Source organism: Camelus ferus, unplaced genomic scaffold, assembly GCF_009834535.1.
Source record: "Camelus ferus isolate YT-003-E unplaced genomic scaffold, BCGSAC_Cfer_1.0 contig534, whole genome shotgun sequence".
NCBI lineage: Eukaryota > Metazoa > Chordata > Mammalia > Artiodactyla > Camelidae > Camelus > Camelus ferus.
In genome coordinates, this window is record NW_022589662.1 from 439,738 (window position 1) to 462,884 (window position 23,147).

Sequence of the window (23,147 nt, forward strand, 5' to 3'; positions counted from 1 at the left end):
CTTACGTATAAAACAGAAACAGACTCACAGACATAGAATACAGACTTGTGGTTGCCGGGGGGTGGGGGGGTGGGAAGGGATAAACTGGGAGTTTGAGATTTACAGTTACTGACTAATGTATATAAAATAGATAAATAAGTTTATACTGTAGAGCACAGGGGAATAAATTCCATATCTTGTAGTAGCTCACGGTGAAAAAGAATATGAAAGTGAATATATGTATGTTCATGTCTGACTGAAGCACTGTGCTGTGCACCAGAAATGGACATGACACTGGAAACTGATTAGACCTCAATTTAAAAAAATTATTTTTAATTTTTTAAAAAGTAAGGAAAAAGAAAGGTCATGCTCAGTTGAATTTGGCAGAATGTTCGGGAACTCCAGCTGCAGGACCACTCAGCTCCTCCTGCTGATCAAGGCGCCATCCACCGTCTGCCAGTGCTCTGCGGGGGCCCCGGGCTGCGACCCTCCGCCCGCCCTGGCCCTGCAGCTCACAGGTGGCCTCTGCTCCTTTGCAGTGACCAAAGTCATCTGTGCCCAGCAGTGCTCCGGGCGCTGCCGCGGGAGGTCCCCCAGTGACTGCTGTCACAACCAGTGTGCCGCCGGCTGCACAGGGGCCGCGGGAGAGCGACTGCCTGGTAAGAGCCACCCGGCCGGCCCGCGGGGGCGGCTTCTGTGCCCCAGACCCGGAGGGGCGCCCCGTGATTGAAACGCGCTGAGTGCCATCTGCGGCAGCCGGCGGTCGGAGCATCCGCCAGGGTCCCGCCCTCACCATTGCTTCGTGACCTCTGTGCCTCGGGCTCCCCGTCTGACCCTGGTGGATAATTACGTATCTGCCACGTGGTCTCAAACGACACAGTGTGTGTGGCACCACAGCCGGGACCTGGGCACAGAATGAGCCAGAAGACTACATGTGTTTTTATTTGTCACTAATGTCTATTGCGAGTGGCACCAGCATCGCCACATTCTTTCATTATTTCACTTAATTCTCATCGCAAACCTAGGGAGTTGTGTCGTAAGGGTCGTTAAAGTCTCGACGGTGAAGTTAGGAGGCCACGCGGACCCTGAGTGGCTGGGACTTCTCTGGCTGTGTCCTTTGCCCCTAACACCTCTGCTCGCCCCACCTCGGCTCAGATGCCTCCTGCCCGTGCCCCGCTCCCCGAGGGGTCCTGGACCACACTGTTGTCCTGTTACGGCAGAGAGCTCGAGCGAGGCCTGGTGTCCCCCTGGGTGGCAGGTGCCACACGTCCGACTGGGAGCACCTTGGGGGTCCAGGAGACACCACAGCGGGCAGGCAGGGGTCCCCCAGGTCAGCTGGGCGGGCTCCGGACAAGGAGACCCGCCTTGGGTGGGACTCAAGAGAGCCTGGTTGTCAGGGACAGGGACACTCACGCTCCAGAGGCTGGACCAGCCACCAGGCTTCTGCCTCACCTGGTCCCGGTCATCCCTGATGGGCACCTGGAGGCAGACTCTTGGTGGGGAACACCACGCTGTGTGATCTGGTCCCCTCCGCGCGACAGCCCTCCCATTCAGGCTTCTCTGCACTTGGCAGTAAATTCTCAAATGTAGCCTCGGGTGTTTTTTAGAGGGAAACCCAGCCTAAGTTAAGTTTAAAAGTAATTTCACTGCGGAGTGACTACTCCAGTGTGCGAACGCCTTCCTTATTTTGAAAGTTCACGAAGAGATGTGTCTTCTTCTCATCATAATTGTCACATAAACTATCACAGCCGGGCTGATACATTTAAGAAAAATCTTGCTTTTAAGAGCAAGGTCTTCCTGCCCCTATTGCAACTGCTCTGCTAGACCTTTGTGTCCTGATCAGCCCCCAGCCCCGGGGGAGCGTGGCCGAGCTCTCTGCGCGGGGTCGCACCGGTCACACCGTCCCTCCTGTGGCAGGTCTGCCGCAAGTTCCGGGACGAAGCCACGTGCAAGGACACGTGCCCGCCGCTCATGCTCTACAACCCCACCACCTACCAGATGGACGTCAACCCCAACGGGAAGTACAGCTTCGGGGCCACCTGTGTGAAGAACTGTCCCCGTGAGTCCCCCCCCGTGGCGCCCGCCTCCCCTTCTGTCTCTGGCACCCGTGCGTCCCCCGGGGCTCAGGTGCCCTTGGGTCCCCGGGTCCGCACCCTTGTCAGGCGGGCGAGGGGCCGGGCCCCCGCTGCTCTGACCCCGCGTCCGGTGGCCAGGACGGGACTGAGCCCCAGCCGTGGGCGTCCAGGAGATTCACCTGCCTGATTGGCACCAGCCCCCGGCCATTGGGACATGTCCCTGTTTAGGTCTTGTACTAAACAGGTGTTCAAAAGGCTTACATTTGTAGTCAGAGGACCTGCCTCTTTCAATGGTTAAAAATCTGGTAAAAGTTGTGCCCTTAAGAGTCCTGCACACAGACAGAGTAATAAGCCGGCGTAAGGAAAGTAACAAATTAAGATAAAGTCTAAATGCCACAACTATGGCTCCGAGTCCGTCTTTGAGAGAAGGCTTAATAGACAGAGTTTAAAATCCGCAGGAAACCGCTCAGAGCCCAAAAGGACAAAAACAGTTCACAGAAGGGACATGACAGGTGTCCAGGCGAGAGGTCTGAGGACCTACTCGGGGGAGTCAAACGGAACACAGGGTTCCCAAAAGACACCAGTGTCTGTGTTCATGTTAACACGCAAAAGGCGTGAGGGGAGGCTGAGGAATGGACCCACGTCCCGGGTCTGGCTCGGGGCAGGATGTGGGGTCTGGGAGGACGGAGGACCGCTCTCTGTGTGGGCTCCCACTTGTGAGTAAATATTCAGGCTTTAACCACAAGCCCCGAAGGTAAAACCTGCGGGAAAAACGGGCTGCAAAGGGGCATTTTAACTCTGGAGCAGGTGCACCCCGCCTCCTGGGTCAGCATTGTCCCTCCCCTGCCCGGCCCGGGATGCTGGGGAACTCCCGGACCCCATCCCTTTGCTTGCAGCCTTTCGTTCTTTGTCCTTAAAGTTCAACAGACGCCGAGCATCGGGGGCGCCCTCGTCCAGGACACGCGGGCGGCCTGGAAGCACCTGCTGCCCCATTCACTGCCTTCCTCCGTTGTCTTGTCCCCCAGGTAACTACGTGGTGACAGACCACGGCTCGTGCGTCCGCGCCTGCAGCTCCGACAGCTACGAGGTGGAGGAGGACGGCGTCCGCAAGTGTAAAAAGTGCGACGGGCCTTGTGGCAAAGGTGGGGCGCGGCCGGGTGTGGGCGAGCCCCGGGGGGGCGTCACCCGATCTGAGTGTCCCTTCCTTTATCCTCTGCCCTTCTTGGCGGAGGCGGGTTGGGGGGGGGGGTCCTCCCTGCCAGCGTATCCCTGCTTACCCTTTATCTTTCATTTTGAAATTTTTCCAACACCCAGAGCATTGCAAGAAGAGCGTAACGAACGCCCGTGTGCCCTTCACGTAAATGCCCCAGTTTTCAGGCCCGACCACATTGCCCTCACTCGCTCCGTGTTTGTGTTGAGATGTGAGCGTGTGTGTGTTCTCCGAGCCCTGCGACGGCTGCAGGTGTCAGAACACGTCACCCCGCGAATCGGCCGCACGCGTCCCTGCAGACGGGGACGTTCTAAGTGACAAGAGGCAGATTCACACTCGCCCCGAGTTTAACGTGGATTCCGCGCTGTGCTTGTACCCGGTTTAATTTCAGCTCCTCCCGCTGCCCCAGAGCATCCTTTTCGGTCCAGCATCCAGGCGAGGGCTGTGGGTCCCGTGCACGCTGTTAATTCGGTACCGTTTCAGCCCCCTTTTCCTTTTCTCTCCCGTGACCTGATGCGAAGGGTCCAGGCCGGGTGTTTTGCAGAACGTCCCTTGCCCGGCGTGGTGGTGGCTTTTCCTCCCAGGTAAAGCGCTGGGGACGGGAGCGCCCCTCTCATTTCCCGGCACAGGGGACACAGCCATTTTTCACCCCCTTCCTCTGACGACAGACTTGACAGTCTGCCCGAGGTGGTGTCACCCAGATTTCTTAGTGGTTATGAAAGAGTGATTTCCCATTTCCCCCCTTTTTTCTGGTGATTTCCCATTTCCCATCATGTCTTCTGCACTTATCAGTTGACACCATTTTCTACAATTGTTTTTAGTCCCCATGTGAGTTCACTGAATCCCTTTTAATTCAATTCCTTTGATGATAATCATCGTCCCTCATTAATGAGTCTGACGTCCAGACTGTCCCCCTGTGGCCGGTGGGAGGCTCTCTCCGGCTGGCTCCCGCGTTCCCTTCGGCGTGTCCCAGCTCCAGATCGCGTCCTGCCCTCCCATCTGCGCGCTGTGCACCCGGCTGCTTCAGCAGAGCACGTCCCGGAAGTCAGTCCGGATAAGTTCACATGACCCTGTGGCTGCCACGCGCCCCTGGGCGGCTGTACCGGGATGTATTCGGCCAGCCTCCCTCCGTGTGGTCATTTAGATGGTTTCCACTGTGCTGCTGTTGTAAGAAACGCCTCAGTGGGTAGACGCACGCACCTTGACCGCCCGCCCCAGGTGCCACCTGCCCTGAGAACCACCTGTGACCGCAGTGGACGCTGACGGCTGCCCGGTGCTAGCACATTTCATGTGCACTCTTTCTCGGGGCTCCGCGTCATCGAACCCCTCCAGCCCCCCGGGGGGGACGGTGCTGCCACGATCCCCGTTTACAGACAAGGCACTGAGTCACAGGATCTAAGTGACTTGCCCAGGGGCCAACAGCCAGGGACGCCGACGGCTCACGAGGGCTCGGTCCCAGGCCAGAGCCCCGAGCTCCCGGCGCGTCTGTGTCCGCCTGCTCTCGTGACGCCTGCCCGTGTCGCACGCGGGAGGGTTGGTGCCCTGAGAGATAAGTGTCCTTTGGCTTCAGGAGGCCTCTGTGGAAGGGAGAGCATAAACATGCGGGGCAGTGCCCGGCACAGAGGAAGTAAGAGAGTGAAGCCCCTGGAGAGAGAGGGTTACTGTGGGCATCCCCAAATGGACCAAGAAAATCAAAGATCATTTTCGGTTTTGTCCTGTTGACTCTGTGTTCAAAAACATTTCGATTCTCCTGTGGTCATTATGCTCCATTTCTACCCACCCCCGGTTCGTATCTTGGGAGTAGTGGCCATCGCAGACCCCTCCGGGTGTACGGCAGTGCCCCCGGGTAAGCGGGGAGGGCCCGGGAAACAAAGGTTGGATAAATGCGTGTGTTACGGTCCATGACTTCTCCAAATCTGCTGTCTCGGGGTGAATTTGTCTCCAAATTTGGGAATTAAGGTAACCCCGTCATCACCATCACACATAACCAGAGAGAAGGAATGTTCTCTCAAACACACAGAATTCTCTTCCAGACGTGTAATTAAAGGGCGAGGCCCTGCTGGCAGGTGTCCGTCTCAGGGCTTGTCTTCCCGAAGCCACCTCACTCTGTAGTCACCACTTCCTTGGAACCCTGAGCCAGCCTCCCATCGAATTGCACAGCCCACATGAGTCAGAGGCGCCGTACAGCCAGGCGGCTGGCCCAGGGCCTCCCCGCAAGCAGCAGGGGCTCCGGGCAGAGTGGAGCAGAGGGGGCTGGAGGGACAGGGCGCCACACTGTCCCCGGGAAGGCCTGGCTGAGGGGAGGCGGGACCTCATCCTGCACAGTGAGGTTCTCCGTGGTGATTCTTCCAAGTAAAGATAAAAATCTGAAAAGATACCAGTTTCCGAAACCAAAACATTGCACACGGGGATTCTAGAAGGAGAGCCACGCATAGATAAATGGGCTTCGGAGGGAGGTGGCATTGGAGAAGGAAATTCGGGACTGGATCTAAGTTAATAGAATGGGCTCAGAGTGTGGAAACAGGGCACCTGCCACTGCTGTCACCGGGGGACACAGATCGAAGTGTGTGGCTTGAGTAAACACTGAGGGAACAAAAAAGTTTATCTGCTAAGAGTCAAGTTACAGGGGAGGGCGAGGGGAGGCGTGAGGGTTTAGTTGGGGGCGCACGGGCGGGAGCAGCTCTGGCAGTGACAGTGGGGTGCACTGTTGTCACTCTGGCCCACGTGGGACAGGGAGGAGGAGGCAAGGTCAGCTGAACACAGCGATGGCATCTCCTTTGACCGCTATAACCCCAGACCCTGCTGCGGTCCCTGGTACCCAGCCGGCCTGGCAGTGTTTGCTGATTGAATAAGTGACCGCGTGGCCGAGATCACTCCCACGGCTGCAACTGTCTGCCTGCGGGAGCCTCGCTGTTCTTAGCTCAACAGATGTGGATGGAATAAACACCACTCTTTGTCTTTTACAGTTTGTAACGGAATAGGAATTGGTGAGTTTAAAGACACACTCTCTATAAATGCCACCAACATTAAGCACTTCAGAAACTGCACCTCGATCAGCGGGGACCTCCACATCCTGCCGGTGGCATTCAGGGGGTAAGTCACAGACTGAGTTACTGGTGTAAGAGAGGAAGTCAGCATCGCTCTGTTCCCTTGTCGCTAATCGTTCTGCTGCTTGTTTCAGCGACTCCTTCACACGTACTCCGCCTCTGGACCCAAAGGAACTGGATATTCTGAAAACCGTAAGGGAAATAACAGGTATGTGCTGCTAATTACCGTATTAACACAAATGGGAAACTCGTGTTTTGGGAAGAGAACTTCAAGGTGTATTTGCTTCTCCCGTGGCATAAAGCATTTATTCTGGAGGAATGACTAATTCGTTCTGTGGTACTTAAAAATGAGGTTTGCCCTGTACCCAAGAGGTGAGCACGTGAAGCAAAGACTCAGGTCACTCATGATGTGACTTGGTGGGGCCACGTCTCCTCTCTTGGCGCCCTGCCCAGGCTGGCCATCCTGAGGGGTCCAGCGACGAGGTGGGCAGAGGAGAAGGTGATGGAAAAGGATCAAATCCAGTGTTCACATCTCCTGCCCATGAGAATCCTATTAATCGTGTCTCGTGCAAAAAAAGAGGTTTCTCAGCGGTGCGTGCCTGACCCCTCCTTCTGCTCTTCAGGGTTTTTGCTCATCCAGGCTTGGCCAGAAAACAGGACCGGCCTGCACGCTTTCGAGAACCTGGAAATCATCCGTGGCAGGACGAAGCAACAGTAAGTTGGCCCCGGCCAAAGCCAGGCCCATCCTTTCCTATTTCTGTGTTTTGACATGAGCCCCACAGCAGGGACACCGAGATGCTAGCGCTCGGCCGCACACGGCGCTCGGCCGGCTCCCCGGCACGGACCCCCCCGCCTCGGCCTGGGACAAGCATCAGAGTGGGGACACGAACGGTAGCGCTGAGCTGCAGGCTTCGTGGGGGCCCGCCAGTCTCCCCACGAATGCCTTCCGTGTGCAGGGCCAGCCCGGCGCCCCACGCTGCGTGCAGCTGTCTCCTTGGTCCCCTGTGGTCAGTGACAGTCCTCTGGCCTCTCCATCTTTCACGGCCCTGAGGCTTTTGAAAAGTGCGAGTCAGCGTTTTGTAGAATGGCCGGTGATTCAGTGGAGGTGATGCATTTGGGGCCAGAACGACATGGGGGGACGTGTCCTTACCAGCACACCATTTCAGGGGGACCTGAGATGCTTTTTAACGTAGAGTGTTTCTTTTAAGATTGCAGCTCAAGTAGTGCAACACACACACACACACACACATAAAAGCATCTTTAACGTAATAAAGGAAATAATGAGCTTTGTGGCGAGAAGCCTGGAACCCTCTTACTCAAACCTGCCTTGAAAACAGGCTGGTTCCAAGAACCAGATCCCATAATTGACCCCTAAGAGGACTGCGTAATATTGTGCAATATTTTTTTAAAACTCAGAATGCAACACACATAACATATGCATCACTTTCCAAAAGCATCTCGGCGTTGCATCTCGGGTGTAAACTTGCAGCGTTTTGCTTCCCAGAAAGGCCCCTTGGCTCTGAGTTCTCAGGAACTTTTTTTTTCTTTGCCCCACGTTCGTAGAGAGATGAGAGATTTCAGTCCCTTTTCTTGGGTGACTGGCATGTACCTCTCGGCTTAGTATTCAGGATTTAAACAAGATAAAGATTGCTTTTTTTTTTTTTTCTTTTCACACTGACTGAGAAGTTCGCTGATAACACAGTTCCTCCTGGGCCAGCGTGACCCCTGTTCTCGCCAAAGCCGGACCAGCTCCGCGGGGAAGACTCCTGTCTTGGCTCCCCCTGGGCAGGGATGGGGGTGTTGCCAGTGGCAGTGGCGCGGGTCTCCTGGACAGAAGCCAGGCTGTGCGAGGAGAGAGGGAGGGAAGGATGGAGAGAGAAAGAGACAGAAAAAGCAGAATCTCCTAATTATGTTTAAAACTTCCATCACCTTGTGCCTTAATTCTTCAGTGCTGTCTGGGCTGACCCAGTCCCCGCCCTGGTGGCCGGTGGGCTTCCTAAATGCAAATCTCCTTGCTGTGGGTTCCCATCATTGGTGGACATCAGCGTCCTTCACGTGGTGTCCAAGGTCATGGTGTCCAAGGTCATCTGTGCTCTGACCCCATCCATCCTCCCCAGACCCCCCTCCCCATGTCTCTCCTGCAGCAGAAGCTCCTGGCTCTCAGCACCTTTCATGGGTGCTTTTCTGCTCCTCCAGGAGGCTCAGGACCTCCCTCCCTTTGGTCTCGATAACTTCCATCCAGTCACTTAATGAACACGTATTGATCGCCACGTGGGATGCTAGCACGGGGTTGGGTAGCAAAGAAAATATTGTCGTTCTTGTTTCCAAGCTCTGCACAAGCAGGCATCACCCCTTCCAGGAGATCCCTCCCCAGACTGGTTTCAGTGCCCCCCCTCTTTGCCCTCCACGGTACCCGACATCACCCCTCTCACCGCACTGGGTTAAAATCACCTGCTCAAATGACTTCATCACCACTAGACAAAGGGTCTTCTGAGACTAAGAAACATACAGTTAACCTACAATTAGAATAGAATTAGCCACATACTGCCTCCCGGTGTTTGTTCAATAAATGGATGGGTGGGTGGGTGCAGGGATAGAAAGATGCACCATGATTTTTTAAGTATATTTGGATATTTGAGAGGTTAAAATATATTCTCAATTTCCGGGCAAAAGGCAATAAACAAAATGACAACATTAAGACATTTATTCAGCCCCCAGCCTGCCACTGGGATTAGAGATGCTAAATGAACGAGATGCTAGCTTTTCCCTGGAGGAGCTTAAAAAAACACTTGCAATTTTCCAAACTTGCAAGGCATGCCTTCTGCAACACGACTTGCAATGTCTGTAGCACCTCTAAAGTCCAGAAAAACAAAGTGGTTAGCAATCTTACGTTCTCATAATTTCTCACGGTGTTAACTTTTCTTCTGCCCAACCCAGTGGTCAGTTTTCTCTGGCGGTTGTCGGCCTGGACATAACATCTTTAGGGCTGCGTTCCCTCAAGGAGATAAGTGACGGCGACGTGATCATTTCAGGAAACCAGAACTTGTGCTATGCAAACACGATAAACTGGAAGAAACTATTTGGGACTTCGAGTCAGAAAACCAAAATTATAAACAACAGGAGTGAACAAGAGTGCAGTGAGTAAATCACGTTTGTTGATTGTGGAGATGGTTCCAACGGGTCACTGATTTTGGTATAGAGAATTAAGGGGCTGTTCCCAAGTATATAAATTACTTTTTTACATTGCTAAAGGAGCAAATTAAAAGAAATCGTATATTCCTCCAGGAGCATCCATGTTGCTGTAAATGGCGTTACGTTACCTTTTTTATGGCTGAGTAGCATTCCATTGTATAAATATACTACATCTTCTTTATCCAATCATCTGTCGATGGACATTTAGGCTGTTTCCATCTCTTGGCTATTGTAAATAGTGCTGCTATGAACATTGGGGTGCAGGTGTCTTTTTGCAGTAGGGTTGTGAAGTTCATCAGATTAGTTTCTAGATCATTCTCATGGCACAAGATGAATTTGCCTTGAAGTCCAGGCTACCAGTTATTGGTAATTTGCAGAACTGAATTTAGTATTAATTATGTTGCATTTTGGCTGTGTGTTCCCTCCTGCTTATTTCGTCCCCAATGACTATAACTACACACACACACACACACACACACACACACAGGAATCAGATGCACATTTCACACTGGCATTTCCAAGGCTGACTTTAGAGCCATAGTCAGCTTTTGAAGGTCGGCCAGCGCCATCACCTTGTGCAGAAGCAGATCTGAGTTCACATCCTGGCTGGGACCCTTCCTAGCCTTGAGACCTTCATCATTTCATTTAAATCTTAGCGCTCTGGCTTCTTCATCCCTGAAATGGGGATAATAATGAGTTCCACCCACCATAGCGCAGTTGAGAGGTGAATGAAATTCCATACGATGCTCTGGCTCTGTGCACACAGCAAGGAACTGCACACCTTCCCTGTTGGTCGGCCAGCTCTGGAACGTCTCGTTCCAACAGGGAAAAGGGGGCTTGGAGCGGGCCAGTGGGAGCCCAGCAGGTGTTTGCACGCTGACCCCCAGGCCCCCCGTGCCCACTGTCCCTTGGCTGACTCGTGTGGCTCCCCCGTCTTCTCAGAGGCCGTGGGCCACGTCTGTAACCCGCTGTGCTCATCGGAGGGCTGCTGGGGTGCAGACCCCAAAGACTGCGTGTCCTGCAGGAACGTCAGCCGTGGCAAGGAATGTGTGGAGAAATGCAACGTTCTGGAGGGGTAAGAGGGTGCTTTCCTGAATCCCTTCATTTTGATAAAAAAAAATTTTTTTAAAGACTTAGGGTTGTTTTTATAGGTTTATAGTTAATTTCCTTTTTGCCTTTTTCCCTTTTCGTTTGTTTTTTTTTTTGGTTGAAAGCTGTTGATCACGAAAGGAAACGAACAACCGTTCTTCGTTACTTAGCCCAGTCCTATGTGTAGAATCTCTTTATCTGGAAATGGCTTACATTTTTCAAAGCTGCACAGAGTTCCAAGGACAAACGGAAGTCTTCCAGGGTTCGGATGGTCAAGGTCACGGGCACTAAGTCTTTCCTTTGAAGCACACCATTCCTGGTGTCTCAAAACAGTTTCCTGGTTAATTTTTGTTTATGTTCAAGACACATTGAACAGTGCAAATAACTTTAAAATAAGACAATTATCGACAAAGAAATAAACAATCCTATATCATTTGTTGAATTTGTTGCAATGAAATTACAGCTCATTGATTCTATAGGGATCTTGATATTGAGTGAGGCTTTGAGTGACCCCAAATCATGGCAAAAACTAAATTAATAGGAGAGTAACAGTGGAAGGAGAGAGAGTGGCAGAGGCAATGTTTTGTTTCTGGGTTTTTTTCTGTTTTTTTTCCCCTGGGTTTTTTTTTTTTTCTCTTTTTTTTTTCTTTTTTTCCTTTTTTTTTTTTCTTTTTTCCTTTTTTTTCTCTTTTTCCTTCTTTTCTTTTTCTTTTTTCTTTTTTTTTCTTTTTTCCTTTTTTTTCTTTTTTCTTTTTTTTTCCATTTTTTTTCTTAATTTAAAGACAAAGAGAAATTTTGTGATAGAGCCTAGGAGTTAGAGATGGCTCTAGTAAGTCTTTTTTCTGTCTCACACTCTGGGCTTAGACCACAGCTTAGGTCAGAAACAGAAACAGGATGAGAAGACCGAGTTCAATTCTGTAGAAATCCTTTAGCCAACAGGCTCATTAGCTTAACAGAATAATTTGCATACATGATAGTATTGTTTCAACAATGAGAAATACCGGTGCGGTCCTTCCTGCTACAAATCGACGTGAACTTACCATCTCAGTGTTCAGGTCTCTTTAAAGAGACAAGGTGGTAAAGATGGCCAGGACGGTGGTGCCCGCGTCTTTCCGTTGGAGACCCCAGTGTCCAGTCACACCTGCTCCCTTTGCCAGACTGGCTCCTTCTGCAGGTGTGAGAACCCAGAGAAGCGGCACAGGGAAAAACTCACGTGGCATATTTGGTTTAATCGACGCCGTCTCCCTGAACGGAGGACTCCCAAAATATGTCTTTCGGTCTAAACACTCCTTGTTCACTGCCTGGATGGAAGACGCGTGGTTAATGATGCATAGCTGTCGCAACTACCCTGTCTGTTCAAACATCAGCTTCTTGCTTAACACTGATCTGTGCATCTTTGGGGAACGCTTGCAATCTTACAAGCAAAATTGTTTCATGCCTGTGTTCCGAACTCACTGTTTGCAGTAATAGCCACCGAGGAAATTTTAACAGCTCTTTCTTGTTCCCAGACATTAGTCCCCAGTTACTAACTCTTTGCAGCCCAACTGAAATATCCATGCATCTTGGGTTTCGGAGGGGATGTCTCTTAAGGACTGTTTTTGGGGTTTTTTATTTGTTGGCTTGCTTACCTAACATGCAAAAACCGTGCCTGTAGGAAAAACGCAGGGGAGATGTTTTGATTATAAATGCAGCTTATGTGTTTGTTCCAGGAGAAGGTCAGAGACTCAGTTGATAGTCAGTGTATTATATTGCAATACAGTCCTTCCTTCCCGACAGCTTTACTATTACCTAAAATTGTTTTGAATTTCTGAGAGAGGTGTTTTGTGTCACCTGGACTTTGACACTTGACCTCAGACAGCGTTCTGAAGCAGGGATCTGTGGGGGTGGCACTGACCAGTTCCTCGTCTTCCTCCCATCAGAGAGCCCAGGGAATTCGTGGAGAACTCAGAGTGTGTGCAGTGCCACCCGGAGTGCCTGCCCCAGGCCATGAACGTCACCTGCACGGGACGCGTAAGGACCACGTTTTTGTTACCCACTCCCACGTCCACGGTAGAACCACGTGGTGGCCCCATGTCACCCTGCAGTGGCCAGGACAGCCATCCAGCCCACTTTCCAGACTTGAGGCCGTGCTGTCTCACAGCTGACAAGGGGCCATGCCTGCCTGGCGTGAACACTCACCTTTCCTGTCCAACCCCCAGACCCACGTGGGGGTGCCCGCTTTCATAGTACAGAACAGGGCAGCCCATGCGGGCCGGGCACCCAGATATCCAGCTCTCACCGCTCCTGACATCCATCATCAGTGCTTTAAATCAAATACCGCCAGATTCTTATTTAGCATTAGTTTCGAATGATTTGAAGAGTTTTAAGTGCACAGAAAAAAATTTCAAAATTCAATTTCAAATCTGCGTGTTCGGTAATGATCTTTCAGGCAAGAATTCAGGTCCCTCCCACACCAATGTCCTGAGGTTGTTTATTCTCAATATTATCTATGTAAGGAGCTCTGTTTGGATTTGAGCTTCAAGAGCCATACCTCAGTCTACTAAGGAAAGGTTTTTCCGAAATTCTCTAAATCGCGCAGAATGACAGACCGGTTTTGAAGTAGCCAGTTACAAAGTACACCACTGGTTTTCTGGTTGATAATTGGGTTAACTTTTCATCAGAGAAGTTAAGTAATTGGTAAAATGCAATAAAGTAAAGCACTTAATACACTTTCTTTTATGTTTTTATATATTCTACACATTTAAAGTCAGGAAGACTTAATTCTTTTTTTTTTTTATTTTATTGAGTTATAGTCAGTTTACAATGTTATGTCAATTTCCAGTGCAGAGTACAATTTTGTCTTTTCCTTTTCTTTATTTTTTTATTTTGTAGATTTCACATATGAGTGATCTCATACGGTATTTTTCTATCTCTTTCTGGCTTACTTCACTTAGAATGCCATTCTCCAGGGACATCCAGGTTGCTGCAAATGGCGTTATGTTGTCAGTTTTTATGGCTGAGTAGTATTCCATTGTATAAATATACCACATCTTTATCCAGTCATCTGTTGTTGGACATTTAGGCTGTTTCCATGTCTTGGCTGTTGTAAATAGGGCTGCTGTGAACACTGGGGTGCAGGTGTCTTTTTGAATTAGGATTCCTTCTGGATACATGCCCAGGAGCGGGATTCCTGGGTCATATGTTAAAGGAAGACTTAATTCGAAGTTGTTAGCGGTGGTCCCATCAAGCAAGCACAGTCACAAAGAACTTGTCCTCTTTAAGACCGTCTACACTGACTCTTTTCACGAGAGGTATTCTAAATAAAAAGTGAGTTCCATTCTATAAAAGAAAGAGACATTTGGCCCTGAATCAAGGGCAGCAGTTTGCTGGAGCTGTTGGTTTCGAGCAGGAGCCTGAAGAAGTGTCTTCTCATGGTCTGACAGCCATTTCAGAACTGTGGAAACGTGACGGTCAATACATTAAACGTACACATCTGAGTTAATTGGTTACAGATGTGGGGCATACTTGTTTGCAGTCAGTGAATACTGGGATTCCAAAATTTAGAGATTCCCCAATTTAACTTGTTCATTAGAATTATATTATTGTTAAATCCAGTTACTATAAAAAAAAAAAAACAATCATTGCTTTGGGTGTTCCACAAAAACAGTAGGATGATTCTGAAATATGAGCTTCCTTTAAATATTCGTTCATACAGTCATGGCCCTGACTTGTATATTTTAGACCTCGTTGAAATTGGAAACTTACACTTACAAGAAATAAAAAGGAAAAAGAAGAGACATAAATAAATGTCTGATTTATGCCGTGGTTTTCCCACCTCGGTGCAGGGACCGAGCAGCTGTGTAAAGTGTGCCCACTACATCGATGGCCCTAACTGCGTGAAGACCTGCCCCGCCGGCATCGCGGGCGAGAATGGCACCCTGGTCTGGAAGTTTGCGGATGCCAGTCACGTGTGTCACCTTTGCCACCCCAACTGCACCTATGGGTGAGTGGAGGAAGCTCTGGGCCTGGAAAGGAAAATGCAGAGCAGAGTACTTCCTAATCTTGCAGATTCTTAGCTGTGTGGCCTTGGGCAAGTGTCTTAACCTCTCTGTGCTTCCCTTTCGTCATCTGTCAATTAAGATACTAATGCTGCGTAGCTATACCAGGATTTTTGTGGTCTTGAGTGAATATGGATAATGTTCTTAAAATAGTGCCTGGAAACACACGAGCGCTCAATCCATGATGGCACTGATGGTGGTGGCGGAGCTGGTGATGAGGTGGTAATAATGGTGGTGATGGTGATGATGATATTAGTGTTCTTGAGAGACGCAGAACCTTCCCATTAGACTTCTAAAAATCAGGAGTTTTGAAAGTTTTACAAGTCTGTCCTAAGTTTTTCCAAAACAAAATTTTTTTTAATTGCATTTCCATGGAAGAACCCTGGGCCTAGACTCAAGGATTTAGGAATGACTGGTACCTGGTCAGCCTCCATCATTTCACCTTCGTAAGTTTCGGCCGCCCCGGGGGTACATGGAAGGGCCCCGTCACTCCATGGCCCTGGGGTCCAGGAGTGTCAGTCCCAGGTGACTGAAGAGTAAGTCCTCAGCCAACATGTGGGAAGTCTGCAGTCTCCTCTGTGGTCTGCACATGCCTGTCTTCTCCCTCTAATTTTAGTCTGATCTATCTGTGAGTTCCAAGTGATCTTGAACAGTTTACCAAGTGGACCGCCAAAAGAAACAAAAACAAACAAAATCTGAAGCCAATGATTTAATTTGAGTAGGGCTGACGGTTTTACAATATTTTATATCCCCCGTCAGGAAGTGATCCTTTCTTCCTATAGTCAGATACTCCTTTTTTAGATTTCAATAAACTTTTACAGTTTTGTTCTTTCATGTTCTGTCTAAATCTTTTGCATTTATTTTTGCTGTTGTGAAATGGCTCGTTTCCTGGTACATGTTCTAATTTATTATTTCTGATATATGATAGCTTTTGATTTTTTTGACGCGAGCATATATTCATCTCATATTGCTGGTCTGTACTGAATTCCCTTTGAAATTAGTGTTTTATTTTGTACTTTTTAGAATTTCTTTATTCAGGAGGGACTGGGGATTGAACCCAGGACCTCATGCGTGCTAAGCACGTGCTCTGTCACTTGAGCTACACCCTCCCCCGTGAAATTGGTGCTTCAGTTCATGGTTTGGAGTTTTCCAGGAAGAGACTCCATATCATCTCCAATAATGCGATCTTCATCTCTTTCCCAAAAGTTTCAGATTGTTACCGAGTCCAAACTCATTCTGCTCGCCCCACAACAGGCCAGTAAATCGGGAGACGAGGTGTTGGGGCAAGGAATAGCGGCTTTATTCGGAAAGCCAGCAGATCGAGAGGATGGCAGGCTAATGTCTTGCAAAACCATCCTGCTCCAGTCAGAACACAGGCTCCTTTTATACAAAAAAAAAAAAAAAAAAACCAGCAGAGGGGGTGTGGTTGGTTGCTGCAAACTTCTTGGTGCAGGAATCCTTTGTTCCTGCAGCTGTCCGCATGGGTCAGGTCAACCTCCAAAAAAACAAAGGTTATTCTCTACTCTGCAACTTTGTTATTTTTACATGAATGCAGAGCCAGCAAGACTGAGCCTAGGAAACAGGGCACAGTGGTTAAAGCTAAAGGAACAGATCACATATGGAGTCAGATTTGCTCTTGTCTATAACAAAATCATATTACAAGGGCCAGAATTTCTAGAATAACACCAGATGCAGTAGTAGTGGACGGCAGGATTTTATATCTGATGGAGGTGGGAGTGGCTGTGATGAACCACCGGTAAGAACAATATTTGCTGTTAGTTAGATCCTTATTAACGTGTTAAAGAAACAGTCATGTATTCCTACTTTTAAAACTATTTTTTTAAATCTAGAATAGATTTTGAATTTTACCAAACACCTCCTTCGTAGCAACTTTAAGATTTTTTTCATATTTTCCCTTTGGATGGATCAGCATGCTGGTTATATTGACCAATTTGCAAATTCTACAAAGCACAGTATGAACTGTACCTTGCTAGTTTTTCAGTTAATCAATTTTTTTCATATTCCACAAAAATGAGCAATTTGGGGACAGATTCTCTAAATGAGAATTATACCCCCTATATAAAATAAATACATCTTTCCTCCTTTCTCTATCTTTTGGAAATAAATGTGTTTATACATTGGTATGTCTTGAACATGTCATCAGTAAAAAACCCCAGTTTTATGTATTCTTATTACTGGCTATATCTTCCTCCATAGGAATTCAGTAATAGAAATGGATTTAATTTTTAAAATATGGAGAAATGTTGATGGGGGTAAGGGAAGATAAGAAAACATTTCTTTTACCGTGTATCTGTGTTGTGCACGGCATTGTCAAATACACTGCCTCGTCGATGTCTCAGAGTGGACGGAGTGCCTCCTCGACCTGTATTGTTAAAGGGACACTTAGAAAGGCTCTTAGCCGGCAGCGCCAGACCCCAGCTGTGACCTGGGAGCAAGCTTGCTTCCAGAAGCCATGCCCTTCCCGCGTGGCTGGGGTGGTTGCCCTAGAAAACGAGTCAGGGACTTGGAGTGTTGTAGAAACCTGAATCCCATCAGGAAACCAAGCGACACTCAGAGGGCTGGAGAACTCAGGTTTATTACACTGGCAGGCCCAGAGGAGTTAACACTCCAAGCTCTGGACCCCGCCTGTAGGTTTACACAGGCTTTTATAGGGTTTTAGGTTTCGATTATGTTCATGCCATATGCAAATGAGGTGTTAGAAATGGACCAATCAGGAGTGAGCTTTCAGGAACCAATGGAATTTTAGGGGTAAATGCAAATGAGGTATTAGAAATGGACCAATCAGGAGCGAGCTTTTGGGAACCCGTGGAATTTTAGGGGTTAAGTTTCGTTTTCCTGGAAGCAAGCTGTTTTTCAGAAGCGCAAAAGCAGGAAGGCAGTGGCCCTGCCTGGGAGGTCTTGCTGGCCCTTTGTGGGTTTTGCCCCTTCAGGAGCAAATCCATTTTTAAATGGGGCCACATTTTCGTAGGAAATCATGAGAGGAAGGCTTCTTTGAAGTTTTATGCCGATTAACTAAATAATATGAAATTTTGCCTGCTTTAATTACATGTGACAAAAAAGAAAAAGTCAAGTGGGAAGACAAGGAGTAATTTTTCTGATAAAATTAAACGACAGTGGGATATGGCCTCTTTGTTTGGTGTTCAGCGGTCACTTCTGCAGAGTTACACACGGTGCCCTCAGCTTTCCCGAGGACCTCTAATCTGCTGGTGCTCAAATCTCCCCCCTGTGTGGTCCCTGTGCTGTGACTGTCCCAGCCAGTCATCTCTCCAAATATAAACCGGCCCAGCCTTCCCCATGAGCATCTCACCCATCAGGAGCTTCTCGCTGGCAATCCCACAAGTGTCCCAGGCTGCACAAAACCCTGCTTCTCACCCCAAATTTGCAATTCCAGTTTGCGATTTAGGCAGTCCGCCCGGCCTAGTGTTCCCATTCTGTTCCAGTCTGGACACAGACAGGCATTATGGGGGAAAAAACACTAGACAGAAAGGGTATTTCGAATACGGTTCAGTTTTATCCATGGTCAGCCATTAGCGAGTGTTTTTCGTCTTTGACGATTTGGGTTTTCCTAGGAGCTAACAGACTGTGGAAAAAAGGAGAGCTCCCGGGTGTTCCACTGCCTGAACAACCCTGGGGAGGGATGAAGGCCCCCCAACACTTGCAGGGCTGGGACCGCATCTTCTGACTGCACAGAAAGAGGTCTCAGACCCTCCAAACCAAGAGGACCAGCGATCAGAGCCCTTTTAATGAAATAGAAAAGGAAGAGACCCCGTTGCCAGTGTGTGCCCCCCCACCGAGCGCCTGTCCCTTCACGTATGTGAAGTGCACGCTTCATCTTTCTCCAGCCATGAGTGCCCGTCTCTTCCGTTTAATGGGAAAATTTCATTTTCTTCTCGGTGTTCACAATGACAAATGTTGCAGTCCTTCAGAGCCAATTTATTCTGCCTTGTCAACCACCATCCTGTAATCAAAGTAACAGATGGTGGTCTCGCCCGTAGAAGGGAGCCCCACTGCTGAGGGGTCACGTTAAGAGAAATGGTGTCTCGGCTTCGTGTACATTTCAGGTGTGTGAAAGCAAACCAAGCCCGCTCCTGCTCCTGGCTTTCTGGGTCTGCAATCATCACCCCGATTTCCTAGCACACATGTCTTCACTTGTCCCCCTACCCCCCAGCTCCCTAATCAGTATGGCCCAGGAGATGGTTCTAGCCTCGGCCCCCTCTGCTCCCCGCCCGCATGGACGTTCCAGAGCCAGCTGTCAGACAGCTGTCACCTGTATCAGAAGAGCCGAGAACCTTTCCGTAATGAAGACCACAAACCGTCTACTCTGTCCAGTGTTAGAACAACCCCTGTCACTCAAACACACTTGCTGAGTGAATGAGCAAATGAATCCATGAATAATAAGTAAATGATGAACCAGCATTGAGATGCACTGTGATTCTGATGAAAGTCATTTGACCCAGGATGCCTTACAAGTTAATAAGAATTTTCCGAGAAGAAACAATGCTAAAAAAGTGAAATGATCGAGACGTGTATTTCTCGTTTTCAATCCCCACAGCTGTGCCGGGCCAGGTCTCAAAGGCTGTGCAGAGAACAGGTAAGTGGCTGGGCTCTGACCAGAAATGAACAAAGGGACCCCCGGTGAAGGTCATGCTTCCCCACTTTTCCGGCTGCCCTCTGCCTTGGCAGGTCCTCGCCCCTCCCCTGGGCCAGCCTGGGCACCCCTGGGAGACCCCCCTGCACACTGCTGGCTGTGCTTCGGTGGGAGACCCGGGGCCTGAGTCCTGGGGCGCTGGTCCTCACTGCCCAGCTCCTCTTTGTCTGCAGCCCACCTCTGACTTCTGGGGTCACCAAGTTTTGCTGGCTCCTTCTCCTCTTCCAATGTCTCTTCTTTTTCCTCACTGACCCAGGTGGCCTTACGACAAACCTGGGTTTTGGTGAGCTTTCTGGGTTCAATGACAAAGCTCCCGTGGCTTCCTTTAGCATTTCAGTTGTGATCGATTTGTCATCATTGCCTGAAATGCTGCACTGAGACAAGCAGAAATGAGAATTCCTGCTCAGACTCACCAGGAAACAGTGGTGTCACCAATAATAATGTTGGTCGAGGAATCGGAATGATATAACACAAGCCACGCACCAGCCTTTCCTCACGTCCCTCCCAGAACACTAGCCAAACTTCCAGGCACCTCCTGCCATTTCTAGTAATATTTACCAAATTCCTTCCCCCAGCAATCTTCCTCAAGGTCAGTCAGCTCACCATCCCTCCCGCCTTCAAGTGAAAAACAGTAAAAACAAATAGGGCGGTTTCCCAAAGATAAGGATTTCCTTTTATGAGGACACCAGCGAGCTCCGTCCAGTCTTCATCCTACAGTCAATGTCTTAGTGATGGCGATGTCCACCTCATCCCACCTTGAAACCAGCCGATGACCGTTCTTTTGTTGTATTTACTCCTTTCAACTTTTTCTTCCTCTTTTCACTCACTCGCTCGCCTTTCCTATCCACGGAACGCGTAACTCTGTACAGATTCGTCTTTAATAGCTTCCAGTGCTCCCTTCAAAATGGTTAAAACCCATTAATTCAAACTGCATTCATTGGGGAGACAGGGTAACTCAGGAGATGACTTTTGCACTCGCTAAGAAGAAAGTGTCGTAAATCCTATTTACGTGACGTACGCTTGACCCACTTAGGAGAAATTTGTAAGGATGCTGGCACATTTGTGTATGCAAATGGTGCTAGTAATTTAATCTTTAATGTTAACATTTCTACCTGAAAAAAATAAAGTTTACCAGAACCTCAGATGGCACAGATGCTTAAGAAGAACAGCTTTGTAAAGATTCAAAATTCAGAAATCTGCCAATTCAGATGGTTCTTTCCCCAGAGAGAACCAGAGTTTTGAGGGTTTGTTCCCCCGAGCTCCGTGGGAGGGAGGGGAGGACTGGAGAGGTTTGCGGCTGCCTGGCGACATCATTCGTCCAGGCCAGCAGTGTGCTGTGTGTCAGAATCCTGCGAGGCCTCGCCGCCTCCAAGTCACCCCTACAGTATTTCACATGCCTGTGGTCCCACCTTGAGAGCCAAGGGGCCCTTCAGAAGTCCCAACATTTTTGGAAGGGTCCCTCCATCCAGCCTGGCCAGTAGACACCACGCCTCTCATGTGCGTGTGTGTGTGTGTGTGTGTGGAGTGCCACACTGGAAATGCACGGAGACACAAATTCATATGAAAAGTATGGCTGAAGTCAGTTTTTTCCAATTATTTGCCTTCTTTATCTGCGGATGAAAATATAATCATTATCTGGAGAAGTCCAAATGCCACCTCAGTTTTACAAACGTGAAAAAGCGGATTAGGGAGGCTCCCACAGTGGAAAAGCCGGAACCCCTGCCCTAGGACTGGTCCCCCAGTGTGCGCCTTCTCTCCTTCAGCATCCGCGCCCTATCCCACTTTTCTGAGATGGTTTTAAACGATGCCACAGCGTCAGACCACGCGGGAAACCACGTGAAACAGAGTCTGCCCGCAGACCCCACCCACCCTGTGCGTCTCCCCCTCCTTCCAGGCCCAAGATTCCGTCCATCGCCACCGGGATCGTGGGGGGCCTCCTGATGGTCGTGGTGCTGGCCCTGGGGGTCGGCCTCTTCCTGCGCAGACGCCACATTGTCCGCAAGCGCACGCTGCGCCGGCTGCTGCAGGAGCGCGAGGTGAGCGCGTGCGCAGTCGGGGGCGCCCCTCCCCATCCCTAGCCCCTCCCCCTCCCTCCTCCTCCCCCTCCCTCCTCTTCCTCCCCCTACCCCTCCTCCCCATTCCCCCTTCCCCCTCCCTCCCCCCACGGGGAGCAAGGCCCCCACCCCCCAGGGGGGAATGGCAGGTGCAAGCTTGCATTTTAAATGTCATCATATTATTACACTTTGTTAATTGCAATTTAAAAAAAAAAACAGAAAGAACCTCTGAATGTCCAGTTATGACCATCACATGTACATTTTGGTACGTGGATGCAGGGAAACGCAGCTGTTTCTGGGTTGAGTCCTGCAAGATACAGGGCTGTGGCCGCCGGTGTTCAGTACGGTGCCCCCCGTTCGCCCCCCTGCCCCCCAGCACGGCCCCGGCGAGGAGGAAGGCTGGGGCACAGACACCTGCTGTTTCTGTGAAGGCCCTGTGGTTCCGGAGATGTTAATTTGGGAATATGCCACCGTCTACACCAGCGGCTGCTGCTTTTTGAGCGCTGTCTGTGACCAGCGTTATCCCTGACTCTATGATTCCCACGAAAGGGTCCTCTGCCAGCATCCGTGTTCCCCCATGTGTCGGAGGCCGGGTCCCTGGGAGGAGGGACCCCACACCTCCCCCCACCATGGCAGCTCGGAGCATCACGGCGCTGGCATGTGAGGGAGTCACGACCACCACACACCACTATCCTCACCCAGGTTTTCTCAGTCCAGCTAATTGGCCTGGAGACAGGAATGGAAATCACACTTGGAGCAGCGGAGCTGCTGGGTTCACGGAGGCCTGCAGCCGGGGTCGGGCCCCATCCTGCCAAGCCTCTCACGACGTTAGAGCAGGTGGCCCCGTCTCCTGAGCGAGCAGGGCCGTCCTCGGTGCCCAGGCACCCGTGCACGGGGGCCACGGCACATCTGGACCCGACAGCCCTCCCGCGGCTGGTGGCCTCAGCTCTTCCCCTGTCCCTCCCAGCTGGTCGAGCCTCTGACACCCAGCGGAGAAGCGCCCAACCAAGCTCTCTTGAGGATCCTGAAGGAAACAGAATTCAAAAAGGTCAAGGTGCTGGGCTCCGGAGCATTCGGCACAGTGTACAAGGTGAGCCCCCCGCGCACCGAGGCTTCGGGGCCCGGCTCTTGGGGGGGCCCCCCTCGGCCGAGGTCTTTATCATGGTCTTTATGCCACTGAGAGTTTGGGAAGCGCCAGTATTTCCCCCAAGTTGTCTAGAGGAAGTCTGTTACGGTGACAAGTAAGTGGTCCGCTGAGACCTGTACTCAGGCACAAACATTTTCAGGGACCACAGCTCGCGGGCTGGTGGCACACGTGAGGCTGAAAGACGGCCACTCATCACCGCAGGACAGCGTGGGAATAAAGCCCAGCTCAGAGCAGCTTCCTCGTCATTTCTTTTTCTACATCCTCTTTGCCTAAATTCAGATTTCAGATCGTCCTGGACCCAGTGTCTCAGAATTCTGGACAAAGTGACATGGTTAATGTAACAACTCTGGTCCCAGGAACAGGATGGGTAAAGAGATACTGATGTGTCGTGACTCTCGGCACCGGCTGTGCTGGGCTCCTCGCCAGCCCACGCGTCCCACGGTGCCTGTGTGACGATTGCCAGCCAGCGTCTCCCCCTCTCTTCGTCTTAGGGACTCTGGATCCCAGAAGGCGAGAAGGTTAAAATTCCAGTCGCGATCAAGGAGTTGAGAGAAGCCACGTCTCCGAAAGCCAACAAGGAAATCCTGGACGTGAGTTTCTGCTTTTTGCTCTCTGGCTGTCCCGTGGCTGGCGGCACGTTGCTCTGTT

General features: G+C 50.2%; 1 protein-coding gene and 1 non-coding gene across 2 annotated transcripts in view; both read left to right on the forward strand.

Annotated features, from left to right (window-relative positions):
- EGFR (epidermal growth factor receptor) overlaps nucleotides 1–23,147 on the forward strand; it is a 159,403-nt gene that overhangs the window by 130,274 nt on the left and 5,982 nt on the right. Inside the window, 15 exon segments of the mRNA XM_032476368.1 lie at nucleotides 519–613; nucleotides 615–638; nucleotides 1,897–2,038; nucleotides 3,080–3,196; nucleotides 6,231–6,357; nucleotides 6,446–6,519; nucleotides 6,935–7,025; nucleotides 9,249–9,448; nucleotides 10,446–10,578; nucleotides 12,512–12,602; nucleotides 14,417–14,574; nucleotides 19,203–19,241; nucleotides 21,193–21,334; nucleotides 22,320–22,442; nucleotides 22,991–23,089. Of these exon segments, the coding sequence (XP_032332259.1) occupies nucleotides 519–613; nucleotides 615–638; nucleotides 1,897–2,038; nucleotides 3,080–3,196; nucleotides 6,231–6,357; nucleotides 6,446–6,519; nucleotides 6,935–7,025; nucleotides 9,249–9,448; nucleotides 10,446–10,578; nucleotides 12,512–12,602; nucleotides 14,417–14,574; nucleotides 19,203–19,241; nucleotides 21,193–21,334; nucleotides 22,320–22,442; nucleotides 22,991–23,089 (1,655 nt within the window).
- On the forward strand, nucleotides 13,930–14,066 carry LOC116662603. The gene has a single exon (XR_004318584.1). It is a non-coding gene; the product is annotated as a small nucleolar RNA SNORA2/SNORA34 family (small nucleolar RNA).